Raw genomic sequence first — 20,181 nt, forward strand, 5'->3', positions numbered from 1 at the left:
GTCAGCTACTGTCCCACTGGGGGTGGTGACCACCCCACATCCTGTCTCTTTCATGGCCGTGTGAGCCCCTCAAGGGCTGGCAGCATGCTTTTTTTTTTTGTTTAATTTTTTAATGTTTGTTTATTTCTGAGAGACAGAGAGAGACAGAGTGTGAGCAGGGGAGGGGCAGAGAGAGAGGGAGACACAGAATCTGAAGCAGGCTCCAGGCTCTGAGCCGTCAGCACAGAGCCCGACGCGGGGCCTGAGCTCACAAACCGCGAGATCATGACTTGAGCCGCAGTCGGACGCTTAACCGACTGAGCCACCCCGGTGCCCCAGGGCTGGCAGCACGCTTTATCTTGCAGGGCCTGGTGCAGAGTGAGGGTACAAATAGCAACAACAGTGGTAATAGCTCATTTCACTGACCACTTACTCTGTGCCTGGCACTGTTCTAAGGGCTTTGTGTGCAAGAATTTGTTTTATCTCTACTACAATCCTATCAGGTGGGTACTATTACTGACCCCATTTTACAGATGGGATAACTGAGGCCCACCAGGAATAAATACTTTATCCAAGGTCACACAACTAGTAAGTGGTGGAGCCACGATTTGAATCCAGAAAGACAGGCTGGGAACCTCCACACGACAACCCCCTGAATGGAGAGATGGGACGATATGCGTGGTGAACCCTGTGTGAAGTGAGTCCATAGTCCTGGGGCAGGCCGAGTGTGTAGTTAGGGAGTCTGGCTCATGGCACTCAGGGAGGCCAGGATTTCTCTGTTCCTAAGCCCTATCTCCAAGAGGAAAAATCTCTGTGATTTCCAAAGGGACTGGAAAGGTGATGATTGGGCCACTCAGGCCGGGCACAAGGGGCCACCAGGAAAGAAGCACGAGCCACGTGCAGTGGAGAGAGGAGGTATGAGCATGCACACGTGCTTAAAGGGCAGTGTGCACTCAAGAGGGTGCATGGGGACGCAGAACCAGCAGTGTGGCCTGAAACCAGACTGTTGATTCAAACCCAGGCTCTGTGACAGACTGCACCCTCCCTGTGCCTCAATTTCCTCACCTGTAAAATGGAGAAAATAAAGTACCCACCTCTTGGGCTGCTAAGCATGAAGAAGGTCATGCTTATGAAGAACAGTGCTTGGCAGGTTCACGTGAGTGGGGCAGTGCAGGCACGAGCGTGTATGTGAGACCTTCCAACGTGGGTGAGCCTGCGCACTTCCGGGTGGTGTGTGTGAGCTGTGTTTGTGCAAGGGTCTGAGTGTGTGTCCATCTGGTATGTGTGCTTAGGGATGGATCTTAGGGTGTACGTAGGAGCACAGGTATGTCTGGGCATACCTTTCAGTGTGTGTGATGCGTGTGTGCATATAAGTGGCATAATGTTGTATGTGCTGGGCTTGCGGGCCTGTGTGAGCCCCATGTGCACACCACCATTCCTGGAGGGACCCCACCCCCCAGCACCCTCAACCAGGATCCGGGATTCTCATCAAGCAAGGCTTGGGGGCAGGACCTGGGGTCCCGATCCCAGCACTGTGGCTGGAGCAATGACTTCCCCGCTCTGAGCCTCAATTCCAGAATCCACCTTTAGGACCACGGTGAGCGGTAGAAAAAAGAAAGAACATCCAAGCTCCCCTGCCTGCGGCTGGTAGAGAGTGGGGGGGGCGGGGGCGCGCCTGTGTTCCGTCCCCTCACACTGCTGCCATGGGTAGGGAGCTGCTGGGCCAGGCCCGCTGAAGGCGGCCCTCTCCATCATGACAAGTACTGTCAGAAGGCTTCGTCCACTGTGCTACCCCTATTTAGTGGGGGTGGGTACTGGGCTGGAAGGCAGAAAGGGCCACAGAGGGGAGCGGGCCGGACTCTGGCATCAAACAGATCTGCTGGCAGACCCTGGACAAGAGGCTTCTCTGGGCCCAGCTCCATGACTGTAACACGCGGTGCCTCCTTGTGCCTCGTAAGGCTGTGCCAGCACGGAGAAAGCACCAGCACTTAGTACTTGCTCATGAAAAGCAAGTCCCTTTCCCCAGCCTCCAGGTCTCAACCCAAGGTTCCAAGTCCAGTGCACTGTCAATAAAACTGCAGTCGCACGCCCAGAAGGAATGATACAGAGGAGCTGTTTGATGGAGCAGAGACTCAGAGGAGGTGACCCCTCTACACGTCATCTCTCTGTCCCAGAGAGGACAGAAGGCTCCGGGTGACACAGCCGCCTCGCTGTATGCCCACCCCAGTCATGTCACCTTGAGTGTGCCCTGCTCACCTGCAGTGTGTCCCCAAAGGAGAGCTTGTGGATGACATGGGTCATGTCCGGGTTCTGTGGCTGGGCTGTGGCACTGTGTGTAGACACGTGGAAGTTGCCTGGGACCTGGGGGGAGAGATACAGGTTTCAGGAGTGTCGTTGGCTGCCGCAGAGGGTGGGCTGCAGGTCTTCACTCTGGTGTCGGACAGCTCTGGATTTGGATCCCAGCCTGGTCCAAGCCATGGGACTCTGAAGGAGCCGCTGCCCTTCCCTGAGCCTCAGGTTCCTCATCCGTAGAATGGGCACAGTAGCAGAAGCTACCAGAGGGGGCTGCTGGGATTATGAGAGGAGGAAATACATGTGAGGCATCCAGCTGGGCCCCTGGCACAGGCCAGAGCTCAAAATGGCAGCTGCCCACCAACTTCCTGGCTGTCGGCCCCATAGCAGGTTGAGGCCCACGGACCAACCGAACCTGCTCAAAATCCAAATCAACACCACCGTTCACCCCAATTTGCCCCATCACCTTAGGCTGGGGGATCCTTGAAGGCACAGCTGTGGTGGCCTCCTCTCCTCCCTGGGCCTTGAGGCCCTGGCAGAGGACAGCCCAGGAGAGGCACTGATATCCTGTGACCAGGACCTCCCTGGGTTCTGCTGGGGCATCTCTGTTGCACTAAAAGGCCCCTCCTCCACCAAGCTACTCAGGCCAAGCCCTTGGGATCATCCTGGCCCCCTACCTTTCTCTCACACCTGGCCTCCTGCTCACCAGGAAAGGCTGTCAGCTCCACTCTCACGACATGTAGCACCTGACCTTCTCAAGCCTCCAGTGCTCCCCTGGGGCAGCTTCCTCACTGGGCCCCCAGCTTGCACCCTTGGCACCCACAGGCCCTCCCCCAACAACAGCCAGAGGGGTCCTTCTGAACCCTACCTCTGATCGTGTCACTCCTCTGCTCACAACCTCCTTTGTGTACTCCCTCTGGCCGGGAACGGCCTACCGTGGAGGTCCTACCTCGGTCCTTCGTACCTCTGACCCCTTCCTGGAACCCTCTTTGACATGGCTCTCCCTTCCCTGTTTTCCCTCAGGCCTCTGCTCGGGGAGCCCCCTGACCCCGATTCCCCAAACCCTTTGGTCTGCTAAAGCACTCAGAAACACCTGCCACCGTATCTTTATCTCGTTCTATTCTGCTTCCTCACCGGGGAACGTAAGCTCCACGCTGGTAGGGAGTTGTGTCTGATTTGCTCTGCACTCCCCAGACCCTGGTAGATGCCCACTACATTAGGTACTGGACAAACCAAAGAAAGACATTAATTCTTAAAATAGCATTTGTGGGGCACCTGGGTGACACAGTCAGTTAAGTGTCTGACTCTTGATCTCGGCTCAGGTCATGATCTCGCGGTTCATGAGATGGAGCCCCGCACCGGGCTCTGTGCTGATGGTGCAGAGCCTGCTTTGGATCCTGTCTCTCCTTCTCTCTGCCCCTCCCCCACTTGTGCTCGCCCGCTTGTGCTCTCTCGCGCGCGTTCTCTCTCTCAAAATAAATAAACATTGAAAAACTGTTCTAAATAAAAAGTAAATTCTGGAAATAGCATTTTTGATTGTGACATCTGGTAATTTCTATTTTACAGAAAAGAAAACTAAGGCTCGGAACAGTGAAGACACTTGCTAAGAAACATGCCAAGAGCTGTGGTTTGAACTCAGGGATGCTGGCCTCCAGACTCCGCACACTGAAGCTGGACATGATACTCCCTCCTGCCATTTACCTCAGCAGCCCTGGGTTGATGGCCACACGCAGCCATCCTTTAGGACGTGCTGGTTTTGGGAAGACAGCTCAGACAAGAACCTGACCCTGGACGAGCCTCTGGCCTGTGGTGACACAGGTCTGGAACAGAAAATGAGACTGCGTGACCCACACCGGACCAGAGAGATGTAGACCGTGGGGGCCGTGGGGAGGGCCCCCAACTCAGTTGGGAGTGTTCCGAGAGGGCTTCTCAGCAGAAAGGACCCTGTTGTGCTAAGGCTGTAAAAATGAGTCTGCAGTACTCGGGAAGAGGGGGAAAGGCATCAGAGCTGATGGGTCAGCATGACGAGTACGGAGGTCAGAAACTGCCCGGTTGGTGGGCACGTGTAAAGAACTAGAACGGTCTGCAGGGGTGGTAGCGGCAGAAAATAAAGAGGCATAAGAGGGGGATGGGGCGGTTCAGTAAAGGCCCCAAATGCCATGCTGAAAACGCAGTTTATTTTATTCCAGTTCAACGAACTGCATCAGAGGAAGGAATATGGCTTAGAGCTTCCGGCTAAGCAGCAGTCCATCGAAGTCTGCTTGTTTGGTAAGCATGCCTGTTCCGAACACAAAGCTGTGGGCTGCTCATAGAAGTATTCCTGTCCTCACTAGGGCCTGGGCTTTGGACTCACCTGGAAGGTACCAGGCTGACAGGGTACGGCCTGGCCTCGGCTCACAGGTGAGGCTAGAACGGAGCCTGAGACGTGGGCCTCAGGGGCCCAATTACCCATGGTAGAATAGCAGCTGAGCTCCACACTCCAGTCCAGCCCCACTTCTCAGCTGGGGCGCCTTGGGCAAGGTCAGTAACCTGTGTGCCTCAGTTTCCCCATCAGCAAGATGGAGACACTAGCTGCAAAAGGTTACTGAGAGGATGAAACAAAGTGGGGAGTGCAAAGCCAATGGCAGCTGTTATTGGGCTGGGTTCCTAGCATGAACGTGTTCATCATCAGAGCCAGGACAGAAGAACCCTCCTGGAAGACAGAACCACATGTACACAGGCAGGGCATGGGGAAAAGCCCACTGTATCTTAATAAAATACGTTTAAACTTTATTTTTACTTATATAAATAATAAATTATACATTAATATTATTAAAAAAGGCACATGATTGGGGGGCCTGGGTGGCTCAGTCAGTTAAGCATCCGACTTGGGCTCAGGACATGATCTCACAGTTCATGAGTTCGAGCCTCGTGTCGGGCTCTGTGCTGAAAGCTCAGAGCCCGGAGCCTCCTTCAGATTCTATGGCTCTCTCTCTCTCTCTCTCTGCCTCTCCCCCACTCTGTGTTTCTCTCTTCAAAAATAAACAAAACATTAAAACAAAAATTAAAAGAAAAAAAAAGGCACATGATCAAGTGAGGACTAAAGGTCCCGTTGTCTATCACCTCTGGAAGAAACCAATAGCGTCCAGCACGTGTCCTTTGGCGTTCTTCCCTGAAGTGAATGACACGGGGCCTCCGGTGGGCAGAGTTCAGAATGGGGTTTGGAGGCTGGGCCTCACGCTCCCAGAGTGAAGTGAGTCAAGGAGGCTGGCTCCCGCGCCATCTGCCACCCGCTGCCTCCCCCCGAGGCTGTGACTCAGTGACCCACTCCCCCTCCACAAGGAATCCATCACAGGTGGCTGACTCATGCCAGCACACGCTGGGCTGAAGAAAGAAACGACGACGCTTTTAGAGCCTGTGACTTAGGAACCTACGTCAGTGTCTCTGATAGATTTTAGAAGCATATAGATGGAGCCAGGCCCCAAACCCGGGCCCATCCTGCCCTCCTCCTGGGGGCTGGCTGATTAAGCGAGGAGTCTGGGCTGCTGGGGGCTGCCGGGGCAGCCTGGAACACTCGAACTTGGACATCTGACTGCTGGCCAACTTCCTGATGGACAGATAAGGAAGCCACGGGGCAAGTGTAAGCCTGATGCTGGGAGATAAAGGGGTGGGGGCCAGCTACTAACCTCACCCATCATCAGGGCACACCGTCACACTGGCTTTCTTGTCTGAGCACTGCCTGACTGAGAGCTCCTAGGAGGCAGGAACCCTGAACACAGGCAGAGTGGGAGTCTCCACTCCCTGCAAGGGTACAAGGACAGACGGTGGCCTCAGCCGTGACCTGGAGTGAATGGACACCAGTGGTCACAGCTCGTGTGACCAAGATGCTGGCAAGAAGAAGCAACAGGGGGGCGCAGGGGGAGAGCAGGGGCCCGGTGCCAGGCTTCCTGGGTTCAAAACCTACTTAATCTCTTTGGCCTCAGTTTCCTCAGAGCTGCTGCAAGGAGTAAGTAGGTTAATACAGGAAAGGGCCAGGTAAGAACCCAATCGGTGGTAGCCATAAGGCAAGGGCCAGCTTCACACTTTCCTAGAATCCCTGGCCCTCGCCAGTCAGAGAAGACCAATTTCTTGAACGCCATCCACGCACATTTTAGGAGCACACCTGCACTCAGGTGACAGTGGGTGCCAGCTGATGAGATCACGGATGCTCCCACTGATGGGAGATAAAGCAGGCCAGGGAAAGGGCACCGAGGCTTGTTCCCATCCCCACAGAGTTAAGTGCTTTGTATTTTATTTTATTTTATTAAAAAAATTTTTTTTAATGTTTATTCATTTTTGAGAGAGAGAGAGAGAGAGAGAGAGAGAGAGAGAGAAAGCAGGCGAGGGGCAGAGAGCAGACTCTAGGCTCTGAGCTGTCAGCACAGAGCCTGACACGGGGCTCGAGCCCATGAACCATGAGATCACGACCTGAGCTGAAGTAGGATACTTAACTGACTGAGCCACCCAGGCGCCCCAAATGCTTTGTATTTTAATTTGCTCATGTCTTACAATCTGTGAGGGCAATGTTATTATCCCCATTTTTCAGATGCAGAAACTGAGGCTTAGAGAGGCTAAACTGCCCAGAGTCATTCATTCAATCAGTGAGCACTGTAGCCAGGATTCTCGACCACAGATAGATCTGACCCCAAAGAGCAAGTCCCACTCCCCACTCTGGGGGCCCCACCAAAGCCCATTTGAGGGGAGCTGACCACAGCCTGGGCGTGTTTGCTAAGGGGGGAGGAGGGTGTGGTGCTGGGCTATCTCCTGGGTGGTGTTTCTCCTGTGTCCATCCCAGGCTGGGTGCCAAAATGGCCCCTTCTCGTTCACTGTCTGGGGCATAAATATTTGTTTAAGCCAGGTGATCATAATACCCCTGAGGGGAGGCTCCCACAACCGGGACTGCGTGTGTGTGTGTTCATCCTCCACCGTCACCCCTCAGACAGGCCTCCCCTTACACCCCAATCTCAGTGGTTTCTCTCCCTTATTCTCCACCCTAACACCCTCTTCATTCTCTTCACGGCTGCTTTACCAAAACCGCAATTTGCTTGTTTGAGTGTTTACCTGTGGGGTGGCTACCACCCCATAATAGACCACAGTGCCATCAAGGTCAGGGACCATGATCGTTCCTTCTAGCACTGCATCCCAGTGCCAAGTGTGGAGCCAGGCACAAAGCACTCAATAGCATGATGTATGAATGAATCAGCAAGGGGCGGGACGCAATGGTCCAAAGAAGTCAAGAAGTGAAATGGGGGTCAGACGAGAGGGAAGGAGGGACTCCCCGGCGGGACTCCCCGGAGGGACCCACGTCAACGAGGTCTGTGGAAGAGCAGCAGTTCTCCAGGCACAGCAAGAGCCTAGGCCTGCCACCAACTGGCCTATCTCCCTGCGAGCCCACACGCCCGCCCGCCCTCCCTCCTCTCCAAGGCCGCCTCTCCAGCCCGCTGCTCTCTCCCACGTCATTGGCGTCCCCTGCAGCTCCCAGGTCAGTCACCCCACCCACGCAGCACCGGCCCTTCCCCTTTGATCCACGTTCTCTTCTAGATTCTAGGGCCCGCCTAGGCCTGGTTCCCTCCTACCTGCCTGGCGGCTCCTTCTCCTACCTTTCGTCACCCCCCTCATTTCCCCACTCCTCAACGCTGGAGCGTATCAGAAATCAGTCCTGAAACCACATTTGCATCAAGACTTTGGGTTCTTGCATTTGGTGCCACAGGCCCTTTGCCAGTCCGGTGACACGTGTTTTAAATGTTTAAGATGTGTTGAATATATCCAATACATAGGATTATGGAGGAAAGAAATGATGTGTAAGCAGTAATTAAAATACGAAAAAACATACTTAAATAGGCTTCTTTATTACCACAGCAAATAATAAGACCTGGTCACAGGTCAGCTGATCACTCTGATTTCAAAGTAGTGATGAATGTAAACAGTATCTCAAAATTATCTGCAACTATTTTAATGTGATATAAATATCGGCAATTTATTGGTGACAAGTCACAGGTGCTGCTAAGGCTACTATGGTTTGAAGCCAACGTCCATCATAGGAGAAAATGCTGAATTTGAGTCAGAGCTTCATAAAAATCAACATGTCATTTTTTTCCCCCATGCAAGTTCATAGACCCCTTGGATTCAGTCTACACTCCCTGGGGTGTCAGTGAACTCCATGTTTGGAAAAATTTCTACACCTTCTCTCTGGATAGTTTAGCTTAGGCCAATAATCCGCAAACATTCGTGGCATTGGAATCCCCTGGAAGGCTCATTATAACACAGATTAGGGGGTTCTGAAGCGGGGCCCAAAAATCTGCATTTCTAGTAAGTTCTGAGGTGGTACTGATGCTGCTGGTCTGGGAGCCTACTCTGAGTAGCGCTGATGGAGACCTAGGACCCCAACATCATCTATTCACTGATGACCCCCCCCCCACATTTACATTCTGGCTCAGAACACTCTCCCGAACCCCAGAAACACACCTCCAATGTAGTATCTCTGGGAGGAATCCCAAATGAAACACATCCAGAATTGAACTACAGTTTCCCAGCCCTACTGCCCACAGAATCCATGCTTGCCCAGACTTCCATATTCAGAAAATGGGACCTTCTGCTTGTCCAGACAAAGACCTAAGAGGTTTCTTTGATTCCACTCTTGCCCTCACTACCCATATCCAACCGATTGGCAAGTCTCGTTGACTCCACATCCCTAATCTGGCCACTTCTCTCCAACTCCACTGCACACCCAGTGACCATGACCTCTGCTCTTGGCCCCTCCAGTGTGCTCCCTGCACCTGCTCCTATCACCATGAGCTTTCTAAAGTTTTGCAGTCCAACAGAACTTTCTCTGGTGATGAAAATGTTATGTAGTACTAATATGGCAGTCACTAGTCTCACGTGGCTATTAAGTACTTGAAATGTGACTAGTGACACTGAAGGACTGAATATTTCACTTTATTTAATTTTAATGAATTCAAATTTAAATAGCATCACGTGGCTAATGGCTACCATACTGGTATAGTATAGGTCTTTATTTTTTTTTAACTTTTTGAGAGCACGTACACACGTGCATGTGAGCAGAGGAGGGGCAAAGGGAGAGGGAGGGAGAGACAGAAAGGGAGAGAGAGGGAATCTCAAGCAGTGGAGAGGAGAGGCCCCGAGACTACGTGGGGAGAGACAGGTCCAGTCACATCGGTGTCCCGGCCCAGTCTTGCAGCCATTCAGCAGGAATTGTGGGAAGGGAGGGCACATGCCCTGTCGAAAGGGGCAGCTCCAAATGTCTGTTGACAATGGGATGTGTCCCCAGTGTGGCTAGAGCCTCTGACTTTGAAAATCTGGAACTCTGGGCTCCCAGTCTTTAGCTTTTGGCTCTGATGTGTTTGAATGCTATACAGGACAAACGTAACTTGTCTTTGGGTTGGGTGTGGCCAGTGAGCTTGCAATGTCTGATTCAGATGTCGGGGACCAGAGGAAGGGTGTTCTGAGCAAAGGCTACAAGAGGGCAAGCAGAAGCCAGGAGTGGCCAATGGCTCAGTCTGGCTGGGACCGGGAATGGGAGTTATGGAACACGGGAGACAGCTGTGTGATCTTGGGCAAGACACTCAACCGCTCTGGGCGTCCGTTTCCTCATCTGTAAAATGGTGCCACCTCACAGAGCTATTTTTGCAAGGCTCCGCTGTGATTAATACATAAGAAGAGCTGAAAAGGGTACAGCGTGTGTGGAGCCAAGGTTGCTGGCTCCCGCCAGGGTTCCCTCGTACTCCCAAATGCACTGTGCTCACATCTTCGACTCAGGACCTGAAGTTCCTGGTTCTAGCAACAAAACCACAGTAACACCTGAACGGTCCTTTGGGGGCCTACCAGCTACTTTCAAATGCACCCCAATCTCACTCCTCCCCTGCTTTATTCCTCGTCACATCGCCACCCACCAAAATGCTTTTCAGTTAGCGTGCTGTCTATATCCCCCTACTAGCACGGGAGCTCCGACAGCGCGGGAACTCTGCCCACCTACCCCGTTCCGTGCCACCTACTCAGAGTGGCCCCAGAGCTGACACAGAAGGTGTCCAATAAACATTTTTCGAATGAATGTGTGATAGCTCATTTAATCCTCATGCAAACTTTGGGAGCTGGGTGGTATCATTCTATTATTACCATCATCGTATCCTCACCCTAAAGACGTAAAAACAGGCTATGATGGGTGGAGTGACTCAGAGGGCGCTGCTTGGCCAAGAGGGGGTAGAGCCGGGATGCACACTCAGGGCTCAGGACTGCAAATCCCATGGTCTTCTTAACGGCCGCTCCCTTCCCCGGCGGGAGGAAGAGCAGCCCCTTCCTGAACCAGCCAGTGGGGGCTCCGTGCCTCTGGGAGCCTGGAACCCTCACCCAGAATCTCAGCAGGAAACGCTGCCGGCCACCCTGATGCTTGTCAGGCCCTGGCTGGGGAGGGGGCTGAGTGACCGCACAGCTCTGAACACCCGGATTCTGGGAGGAAGGGGACCGAAGGGATGGGGAGTGGGGAAAAGGGGCCCGTGCAGGGTCTCCGTACCTTGTTGATGCTGAACTGCCCCTCAAAGCGGCAGCCGGCCCCGTTGTTCAGTGGGATCTTCATCGAGTTGTCAATGTGCCCCACCTCGTGCCTGCCCATCTCATCCTGTATGTCAAGTCCGACCACTGCAGGGGCCAAGGAGAGGAGAGAGTCACAAACACCCAGAGAAATGGGGATGGGGCCCAGCCCTTCATCCCTGGACCCCCTCCTCTAATCTACTCCATGGACAGGTGGGCCCTGGGCCTTCCAGGCACCCACAGCCTAGGGCCCAGAGCCACAGAGAGGAAGGCAGCCAGCAAGGCTGGACTGAAAGGGAGCAAGCCCACAAGGTCCCTGCCACTGCCTGAGGCTGCAAAGGAAGAGGGGAAGGAGGCCGGGGGGGCGGCAGCAGCTAATGGGGCCAGGGATGGAGGAGTGTGGGGCGTGAGGGTGACGACTCTGCTAAACTCAAGACTGCAGGGAGACAGCAGAAGGTCGGGGTGAAAAGGTTAGTCTGAATCCTGGCCCTGCCTCTCGCCAGCTGTACAACCCTCGCCGAGGCACATAAGCTCCTGATGCCTGTTTCTTTCTCTGGAAAATGGGTGATAACAATTAGACCTTCCTTGGAGAATTATGAGGATCAAATAATATGTGTAGAAAATGCTTAGAACAGGGGCTGACGTATAGTAAACGGCAAGTGCTTAATGAACGTCAGCCCCTAATGGTTCTCAGTCTCTGGGTTTGTTGGGTAAGGTTTTAGGCAGGCATTAGTTCACTCATCATTCATTCATTCACACCTTTTTTTTACCCAATGCCTATTCCTGCAGGCCCTGCCCTCCCGGAGCTAAGGTACTTTTCTGGGTTCCTCAGTACACTGAATGGGAAACTTGGGGCTTGGGGGTCCTGGTCTTTGACTCCAATGTGACTCTTTACCCGTGACTCAGCTTCCCAATCTGTAAAATGGGCAGGCCCATGCCAATTGCATCCTTTGAGATGGTTTAAGTGGCACGGCTTTGCAAACTATGAAAACAGACATTTCCCCGAAAGAAGCACTGGAAAGGAGGCTATGACACAGAGAAAGAACTGCTGGGAGCAGTTTTATGTGAGCCAACCCTACAAGGGAAAAATGGGAACAAATGTATTCCTCAGTGGTGGTGGGGAAGCGAGGGAGGGCCCATCCACAGAAGGAAATATGATGTAGTCGTTAAAAATGACGCTCACAGGTCTGTAGTATGTGGGAAACGCTGATGCCGTAACGTTTGGTTTAAGAGAAATGCAAACAGGACTCAGCGGCTCCACCCCTGGGAGCCTGTTGTCTAGATGCAGACATGTCCAGACGTGTGTGCGAGGCTGCTCTGGGCAACTTTATTTGAAATTGTGACGAGTGGAGGCAACCCAGCTGCTTGTCAACAAGGGACTAGTCAATGGAACAGTCCCCTCTGGAATGCGGTGCAGCAGGTACGAGAACTGAGCTAAATCCATGTGTGGGGAGAGGCAGCTCAGAGCAGGGCAGTGACTAAGAGCTTGGGTTCTGGGGCTGCCACTGTCTGTGGTTCCTGGCCTTGCCCCTTACCAGCAGTGGGACCTCGAGCAAATTCCCTAGCCTTCCTGTGCCTCGGTTTCCTCCTCTATCCTAGGCTTGTGAGGATTTCGAAAATTAAAATAGTACTAGGTGCCAGACACCCTTCTAAGTGCTTTCTACATAGGAATGCACCATCCGAGCATCCCTGTGGGGAAGATAATATTATCAGACCCATTCTATCCTGGGGGACACTAAGGCACGGAGAGGTTAAGTAACTTGCCTGGGATCGTACAGCTAAGAAACACTGGAGCGTGGATTAGAACCCACAGAGTTTCGATCCAGAGGCCACACCCTTTGGCCATTCCACTGGAGTACGTCTCATCTTAACGCACTAACACAGCCAAAGGATTCAGGACGGAGCCTGGTTTGGAGCAGGAGCAGAATCAATGGCAGCTGTGGTGATCATCTTACCAATATTATGAGTAACGTAAGAATAGCTCCAAGATATTAGCATAAAAAACAAGAAACCCCAGAAAGGTCCCACGCAGTTGGGTCCCAATTACATGAAAAGTAAAAAGAAAAAACAACACCCGCCACCTAAACATGATACGCGTTTGTAGACGGGGGGACAGACACACAAGGCAGGCACACAAACACAGGGGTGGAGAAGGGGTGCCGGCTGCTAGCAGGGGCTTCCTCTGGGGTGGATGGCACACTAGGGAACACGGACTTCAACTTTTCTCTGTTTGTTTCTGTATTTTGAACGTGATTTTTTTTAAGCCAAAAAAAAAATATTCCTGTTATTAGTTAGCAATAAAATATCACTTTTTAAAGCAGGATAGGAGATTGCACACACAATGTGATCTCAGCCGTGTTTAGAAAGGCGCAGAAAGGAAGGCCAACGGGATGGGATGGCGTCAAATGTCAACTGACGCTGTCACTGGGGGTGGAATTATGGGCGATTTCTTCTCCCTGCTGCTCTGGATTTTCCAAAGGTACAATGATGAACGTGCATTTTTTTTTTTTTTTATAATAAAAATCTGTTCTCTTAAAGAACAGCCAGGGTGCGGAGCTCGAGTGTAAGATGCCTGGGTTCGGGTTATGGCCCCACAGAGAGGCAGCGCCCCGTGGGCTAGTGCAGCCCCAAGCTTAAGGTTGCCTGGCCCCTCCTGGGCCACTGCCCGTAGCTGGGACGCAGCCTGGAACCACATCCCTTCCCTCCCCTACCCCACTGGTCCCAGTCCTCTGGCCTGACTAAGAATTTCCTTGTTCCAGAGACACGACCTACTCCTGACTGAGAAGCTGCCAGATGAATTATTTTTCTAAGGGAAAAAGAAAAAATAAAAATAAAACCGACCTATTTCAACAGGTTCCCTGGCTTGGGGCCCACTGTGGATTCAAAATTGTGATGTAATTCTCACCAAAAGCAATAACAGAACTGAATCTCTCCCTATCTCTGCCTGTGGACACACCCAGTGTTCTGTCCTTCAGGAGGAAGGGCGTGGGTGGGAGAAGGGCCTGCATCGGGTTATGTGCCAACCTGGGGCAAAGGGACACTAGACATCCCAGTCCAGGAAGGGACACCCAGTCCACTCAACAAGAAGTCTAGGGACCGGCTCATCAGACCCTCCCGGAAACCTCAGGCAACAGATAGCATTATAAACCCATTTTTATAGATGAGAAAACAAGCTCAGAGAAGTCACACCTCAGCCTGGGTCAGAGTTTGAGTGAGCAAAAGAGGTCTGAGGTCTCCTTGCTTTAAGATGCTTGAGAGGTTATATGACCCTGCCCCCACCCCCCACGGCACCCTGTAGCCTCTTGCCAAGATATGGGTAATAACAGCCCGGCCCCCTTGCTATGGGGCAGGATAAACTGGTTGTCAGTCACATGCCACAGCTCCCCGTGAAATCCGGCTGAAAACATGGCTACCCTCCAGAGGTAACCCCCGTTAGCCATTTCGAGGACTTTGTATTCTACAAAACCTCCAAATGCAGGCACATTTGATTACATTCCGCACCCCCCCACGCCCCCAAAAGGAACAAGGAGAACCTTATGCGACCTGCTATTTGTAGCCTGCCCTGTTTGCTGACTTGTCCCGGTTATCTTGTCATCTCTGCACACTCAGCTCTGCCTAACAGAGGGGCCTTGCTGGAGCAGAGGGCTGTTGGGAATACTCACATTCGCAGTGCAAATTGGGTAAACTGATGTTCAGGCTGACGTCAATTTTGCCCCCGCTGTCCTTGTCCGGGTCATCGACATAGAGCTCATTCACGCTAAGGGAGACAAGTACAGAAGCCTTCACTGAGAGGGGGCACCCATCACAGATGCCGGGGACAGCCAGGAGCCATTTCCCTTGGTGACCACTGCTCAACCAACCATCTAGGGGAAGCCTATCTGCTCAGGCACAGGGGAGCAGGGCTCCCATCTTGAGGGCCTCTCCAAACACTGGCCTTACCACTCAGAGGGAGGGGGCTGGGGTGGTGACAACGGGCACGGCTTTTGGCGTTAGACAGATTCAAATTCCAATCCCAGCCCTGCCATTTTCTATGTGAGCTCGGCAGAGCCCGTCTTCGAGTGGGATATCACCACCTACCGTTAATGGGGTGGTCTGAACACTTGAGTGAAAAATGGGAGTCTTATTAGGCCGCAGGGCCTGGTACCTCCAGGCATATGGTACCCTAGTCCCTACTCTCTGGAGCCATCTCCCACTCAGCTGGGAAGTGGGGATTCCCTGGGCACTCACCCTCGATGCTCGGCCCTCACAAAGCCCTGGGGCAAACACCAGGTCCAAGATGCAACTAGACGTGACTAGTTTATTAGTGTCCTGTGGCTGCAGCATAAATTATCACAAAGCTGAGGGCTTAAAACGAGTCACATTTATTATCACCTTGCACTTCTGGAGGTCCACAGTATAAAACAGGTCTGCGGGGCCGTACTCCTTCTGGAGGCTCTATGGGAGAATCCTTCTAGAGGCTGCCTAAGTTCATAGCCCCTCCTCCACCTTCATACCCAGTAGAACCACACAGTATCTTCACTCCTCTCTGGCCTCCTAACTCCCTCCTACAGCAGCTCTGGTCATTTCATCTCGCCCACCAGATAACTCAGGGCCATCTCCCCGGCACAAGAGACTCAACACAATCACATTTGTAAAGTTCCTCTGGCCACGTAAGGTCACACGTTCACAGGTTTCAGGTCTTTGTGAAGAGAGGCACAGTTTGGGGGCAGGGGGCCCCATGGACAGTCATGCCACCTTGCTCTCTGGGACCAGGGCGCCACAACAGGACCTGTCAGCAACGTGAATTTATTCAACAAATACTTTTCGAGTGCCTGCTACCTGTCAGGCACTAGAGACAGTGGGTAACGCAGTCAGACACGGTCTCTGTCTTCATCAACCTTAGAGACACCACTCGCCTCCTTAAAAAATACCTTCCACCAACTATGATTATTGCTTGGTTGGAAAGTTGTGGGGTGACAAGGGAGGGATAACAGGACAAGTGACCTCTGGGGAGAATGAGCCAGAAGGACTTCTCTGAGGAGATGGGAGCAGAGGCCTGAAGGAGGAGGAGGCTGCCCCAGCAAAGAGGTGGGGGTGGGGGTGGGGATCTTTGGGACAGAGTGTGCAGAGGCCTGGAAGTGGCTGTTTTGGGGAACTGAGGAAAGGTCACTGTGGCTGCAGCGTAGAGCGAAGGGAAGTGGGCTGTGTGATGCAGCTGGAGAATGGGCAGGGGCTGTGTCAGGGAGGCCCGGAGGCCCTGGTAAGGCCTTCACACTCCATCCAGACAGAGTGCAGCCGCATGGTCAGTCTTGCCCTTTAACAGGCTTCCTCTGCAAGGAAGACTGACCGGAGGGGCCACTGTGCACTGGGGAAACCACACGGAAGGCAAGAGATGGCCTGGATTGGGTGTGTTGTGGGAGGGGGGCGCGGGAGGGAGGGATGCCAGATATGTCAGCTATGGGCCGTGGGGGCTCAAGGGAGGCATGCAGGCAGACCGCCATGTGTCTTTCTGGAAACATTTGTTGGGCTGGGAGCTCCTGGAAGAAGAGCAGTGAGGAGGGAAAGGCACTGAGTTGCAAGTGGCTGTGCTGAGCTCGAAGTGTCGTAGAGGCATCTTTGACGAGCCGCTGAGTGGACGCCGGGTGGCCATGTCTGAAGGCCACTTCTGATTCCCAGAGCACTCCCCAAGGGGAGAGGGGACCGAATCTAAAGGCTCAGGCCAGTGGGCAGGTATGGGGGCCGTGCTTGAAGTGGCTGGGCTATGGCTACTGAAAGCATTAACTAGGGTCCAGCATAGGCTGTAAATAAAGGCTTGCAGCTCTAAGCAACTAGACTCTAAGAAAGCCTTGTACATGGCCACATCTCTGGGAAAGAATGAGTCAGGTCAGGGCAAGGGCATTTTGTTTTTACTCAGAGCCTGTCTTTATGCCCCTAGCACGTAATATGATGTAGCTGGTGCTCAATTAAGAAACAGTGGGGTCCAGGGGCACCTGGGTGGCTCAGTCAGTTAAGCCTCCGACTCTTGGTTTCAGCTTAGGTCATGATCTCACAGTCTGTGGGGGTCAAGCCCCACATGGGATGCAGAGCCTTCTTGGGATTCTCTCTCCCTCCCTGCCTCTGCCCCTCTCCCCTGCGCGCGCTCTCTCTCTCTCTCTCTCTCAAAATAAATAAATAAACTTAAAAATAGTGGGCTCCAGTCGTGAGACTGAGCCTCACATCAGGTTCGGTGCTGCTTGGGATTCTTTCCCTCCTCTCTCTCTCTGCTCCTCCCCCACTGGTGCACATGCACGAATTTATGCATTCACACATGCATGCTCTCTCTCAAAATTAACAAACTTAAAAAAAATGTGTAGGAAAAAAAAGAAACAGTGGGCTCAAAAAGTCACGTGGGGCATGTTTCCTTGCATGGGTCACAAGGATGCTCCTGAAGACAAGAGAGTGACAGATGTGGTTTGGCCTTCAGACTGTTGGGCCTCCAGGCCACGAAGTCAGGAAAATCCCAACTGGGCCTATGTACATTCATGTTATTCCCATCTGATCCTGTGAAAATGTCCTGATCCTCATTTTACAATCAGGAAACTGAGGCTCAGAGAGGTTGAGTGCCCTCTCCAAAGTCACACAGCAGGAAATAGCAGAGCTAAAATCCCACCTAGGTCTGCATTCGGCCTGAGACCCAGGCTTTCTAGGGCTCATGCTGTCTCCCCTCCCTCTCGCCCTCAACATCTAGGATCAAGGGAGGAAATGGGGGAGGAGGGCTGGCCCTCTGAGGCCACACACAGGGTGTGGGGAAGAGAGACAGGGGCTTGTACTTGGCAGACTCATAGTGTTGGCCCCCATCGGAGAACAAAGAGAACAAATTAGCCAGGGGGAAAGGAGCAAGCAGGACCACAGGAGGGTATACTGGAGGATGGACATCTCCACAGCCAAAAGGGCTCTTCCTCGGCCTTTAGCGCCCAACTTCTACCCCAGCCTTGATGTGCAACTCCAGAAGGTTGTTGAGTAATGACACTACTGGGTGATTAACAGAATGGTCACCGAGGGAGAGGGAGAGCCCCCGGCTTCCTTTCCCAAACTAGCGAGACTCTTCCTTGTAGCTACTCACCTTTCCCACCTCGGAGGTGGGGCCTCAGCACATCACCGGCGGATTGTGGGATGATGTCATCCCCTGGCAATCCTCTGGAGGTGACCTCAGTGCACAGAGAGCTGAGTGCCAGGTGTGGCACCAAGGTGAGCTCACCCTCGAGGCCCCAGGGGGCCTCTCCTAGCCCATGGAGCCCAGGCTCTCCAGTGCCATCTAGAATAAAGGGCTGAGGTGCTGGGGAGGGGTGGAAAGCCCACTGGCCTGCAGAGCGTAGGCCAGTCTGGTTATGTAAGGCCAGAACTGGCTGTTCCCAGTGCATTCCTGAAGGGCCCCAGGCTGCAAGATAAACGAAGTTCAATCACCTGTGCCGCCTGCCCAAGGAGGCCAAGAGATCCACCTTCAGAATCCAAAGCGGAATGTTCCAGGGCTGCTGGCATCCTCCTACCCCCAGCCAGCACTGCAAGCCCTCCTTTCGCCTGCCACCCGCAGACGCCTGCCAAGGCTAGCTAAACTGGCTGGGGCTGAACTGATTTTAAAAGGTGAATGGACAGCCAGAAATCAGCCCACCTGAAGGGACAATACAAGCTTTTTTGTGGATTTACTGCTATCTGGAGACTCTCGGGCCTGATTCCTCCTGTCACTAGCAAGGGTGATGAGAAGACTCATGGGGCAGTGGCAGATACATGTAGGCTCACCTCCTGCCACTAAGAAGCTGGGGTGGGGGGGGACCTGGAACAAGTTACTTCACCTCTCTGAGCCCCGGTTTCCTTAACTGTAAAACTGGGGAAGTTTTCTATGAAGTTTGAAGACAGTCAAAATTAACCTACGGTAATAAGTCACAATAGTGGTGGTGGCAGGAGATACTGACTGGGAGGGGCACGAAGGAACCTTCCAGGCGGTGGAGATGTGTTGTCTTGATGAGGTGATGGTGACACGGGTATAAGCAGAGGCAAGCGTTCATCAAGTCTCACCTTTAAGATTTATGCGCTTGGCTGTTTGTAAGTTATAGATACGTCTTGAAAAGAAGGACAGAAAACCAGGAGGGAGGGGAGGGGGAAGAGGAAGAAAGAGGGGAGACAGAACAAAAGAGGGGTCAGGATTCGGGCTGCTTCCCAGGGGTGTGAGCGATAAAGCTGCAGGTCCCCAGGGCAGGGGGGTGTATGTTCCTCACCAATCTGAGGGCCTGGCTCGGGCCCTTCTTGGTAAAGACCATAAGGCATCGTGATGCAAGTCCAGACTCTCAGTGTTCAAATCCTGGCTCTACCACCTACGAGCTGACTGACCTTATAATGCAGGGGGTTTTGCCTCTACCAGCCTCGGTTTCCCCACATGTAAAACAGGGGCGGTCACAGGTACGGCACAGTAAGTGTCTGCTGCTTTTACTGTTCTTGTAATTATCAGTGTTTACAGAGTTGGTAGCAACAGGCATTCACCTCACAGCACTGTGGCAAGGATTACTGAGGGGCCCACAGCTGGTGCATTACATCGAGAATATGCCGATTATGACCTGCTGAACGAGGGGGCACAAGCCACCCACGCAGGGCGGCCAGGTAGCTCCCTCAGCATCCGAGCTCCCACTTTGGGGAAGTGAAACCCACAGGGTCGTTTTGATGGAAGGCACAGTTTCGATACACCCACATAAAGGAAGAAAGAGTCCCGAGATTTATTACTTACAGATCCCAGGAGTGAGTGTGTGTGTGTGCGTGTGTGTGCGTGTGTGTGCGCGCGCGCACGTGCAGGGAGCCAGGGGAGGGCAGGAGCCAGCGGGAGAGAGACAACAGGGTAGCAAGCACTTATTCCTTATGATGGGGCAGAGGTCACTAACTCTCCTCCGGCTTCACTCTTCAGTAGCTATTTTGAAAGATACCCCAGGCAAAATAAAGGCGGGAACTCATGGCGGGCATCCTGAACTCAAGTCCTTATCTTAGTGTCCAGACTCTGGGTGTGAGGAGGGTTATCACACTGTAAAATGCCTAGGCAGCAACTCAGAAAAACAAAGTTCGTTCTCCTCAGAAGCTGCTTTTCTTTCCTTTTGTTTAATTTTTTTTTTAACGTTTATTTATTTTTGAGACAGAGAGAGACAGAGCATGAACGGGGGAGGGGCAGACAGAGAGGGAGACACAGAATCGGAAGCAGGCTCCAGGCTCCGAGCCATCAGCCCAGAGCCCGACACGGGGCTCGAACTCACGGACTGCGAGATCGTGACCTGAGCTGAAGTCGGACGCTTAACCGACAGAGCCACCCAGGCGCCCCAGCTGCTTTTCTTGTCATAGGGATTAAATGTGTTC

General features: G+C 52.9%; 1 protein-coding gene across 3 annotated transcripts in view; it reads right to left on the bottom strand.

The window, feature by feature from the left end:
* The window catches only part of ERGIC1 (endoplasmic reticulum-golgi intermediate compartment 1), a 103,284-nt gene that overhangs the window by 23,234 nt on the left and 59,869 nt on the right, over positions 1-20,181 (bottom strand). For all 3 annotated transcript variants that reach the window (XM_042946572.1, XM_042946579.1, XM_042946563.1), the window contains 3 exons: positions 14,496-14,590; positions 10,817-10,941; positions 2,236-2,340 (listed from right to left, as the gene is read on the bottom strand). In XM_042946572.1, coding sequence (XP_042802506.1) covers positions 2,236-2,340; positions 10,817-10,941; positions 14,496-14,590 — 325 coding nt within the window. The remainder of the gene's footprint in view (positions 1-2,235; positions 2,341-10,816; positions 10,942-14,495; positions 14,591-20,181) is intronic.

This window comes from Panthera leo, chromosome A1 (assembly GCF_018350215.1).
Source record: "Panthera leo isolate Ple1 chromosome A1, P.leo_Ple1_pat1.1, whole genome shotgun sequence".
Classification (NCBI taxonomy): Eukaryota; Metazoa; Chordata; class Mammalia; order Carnivora; family Felidae; genus Panthera; species Panthera leo.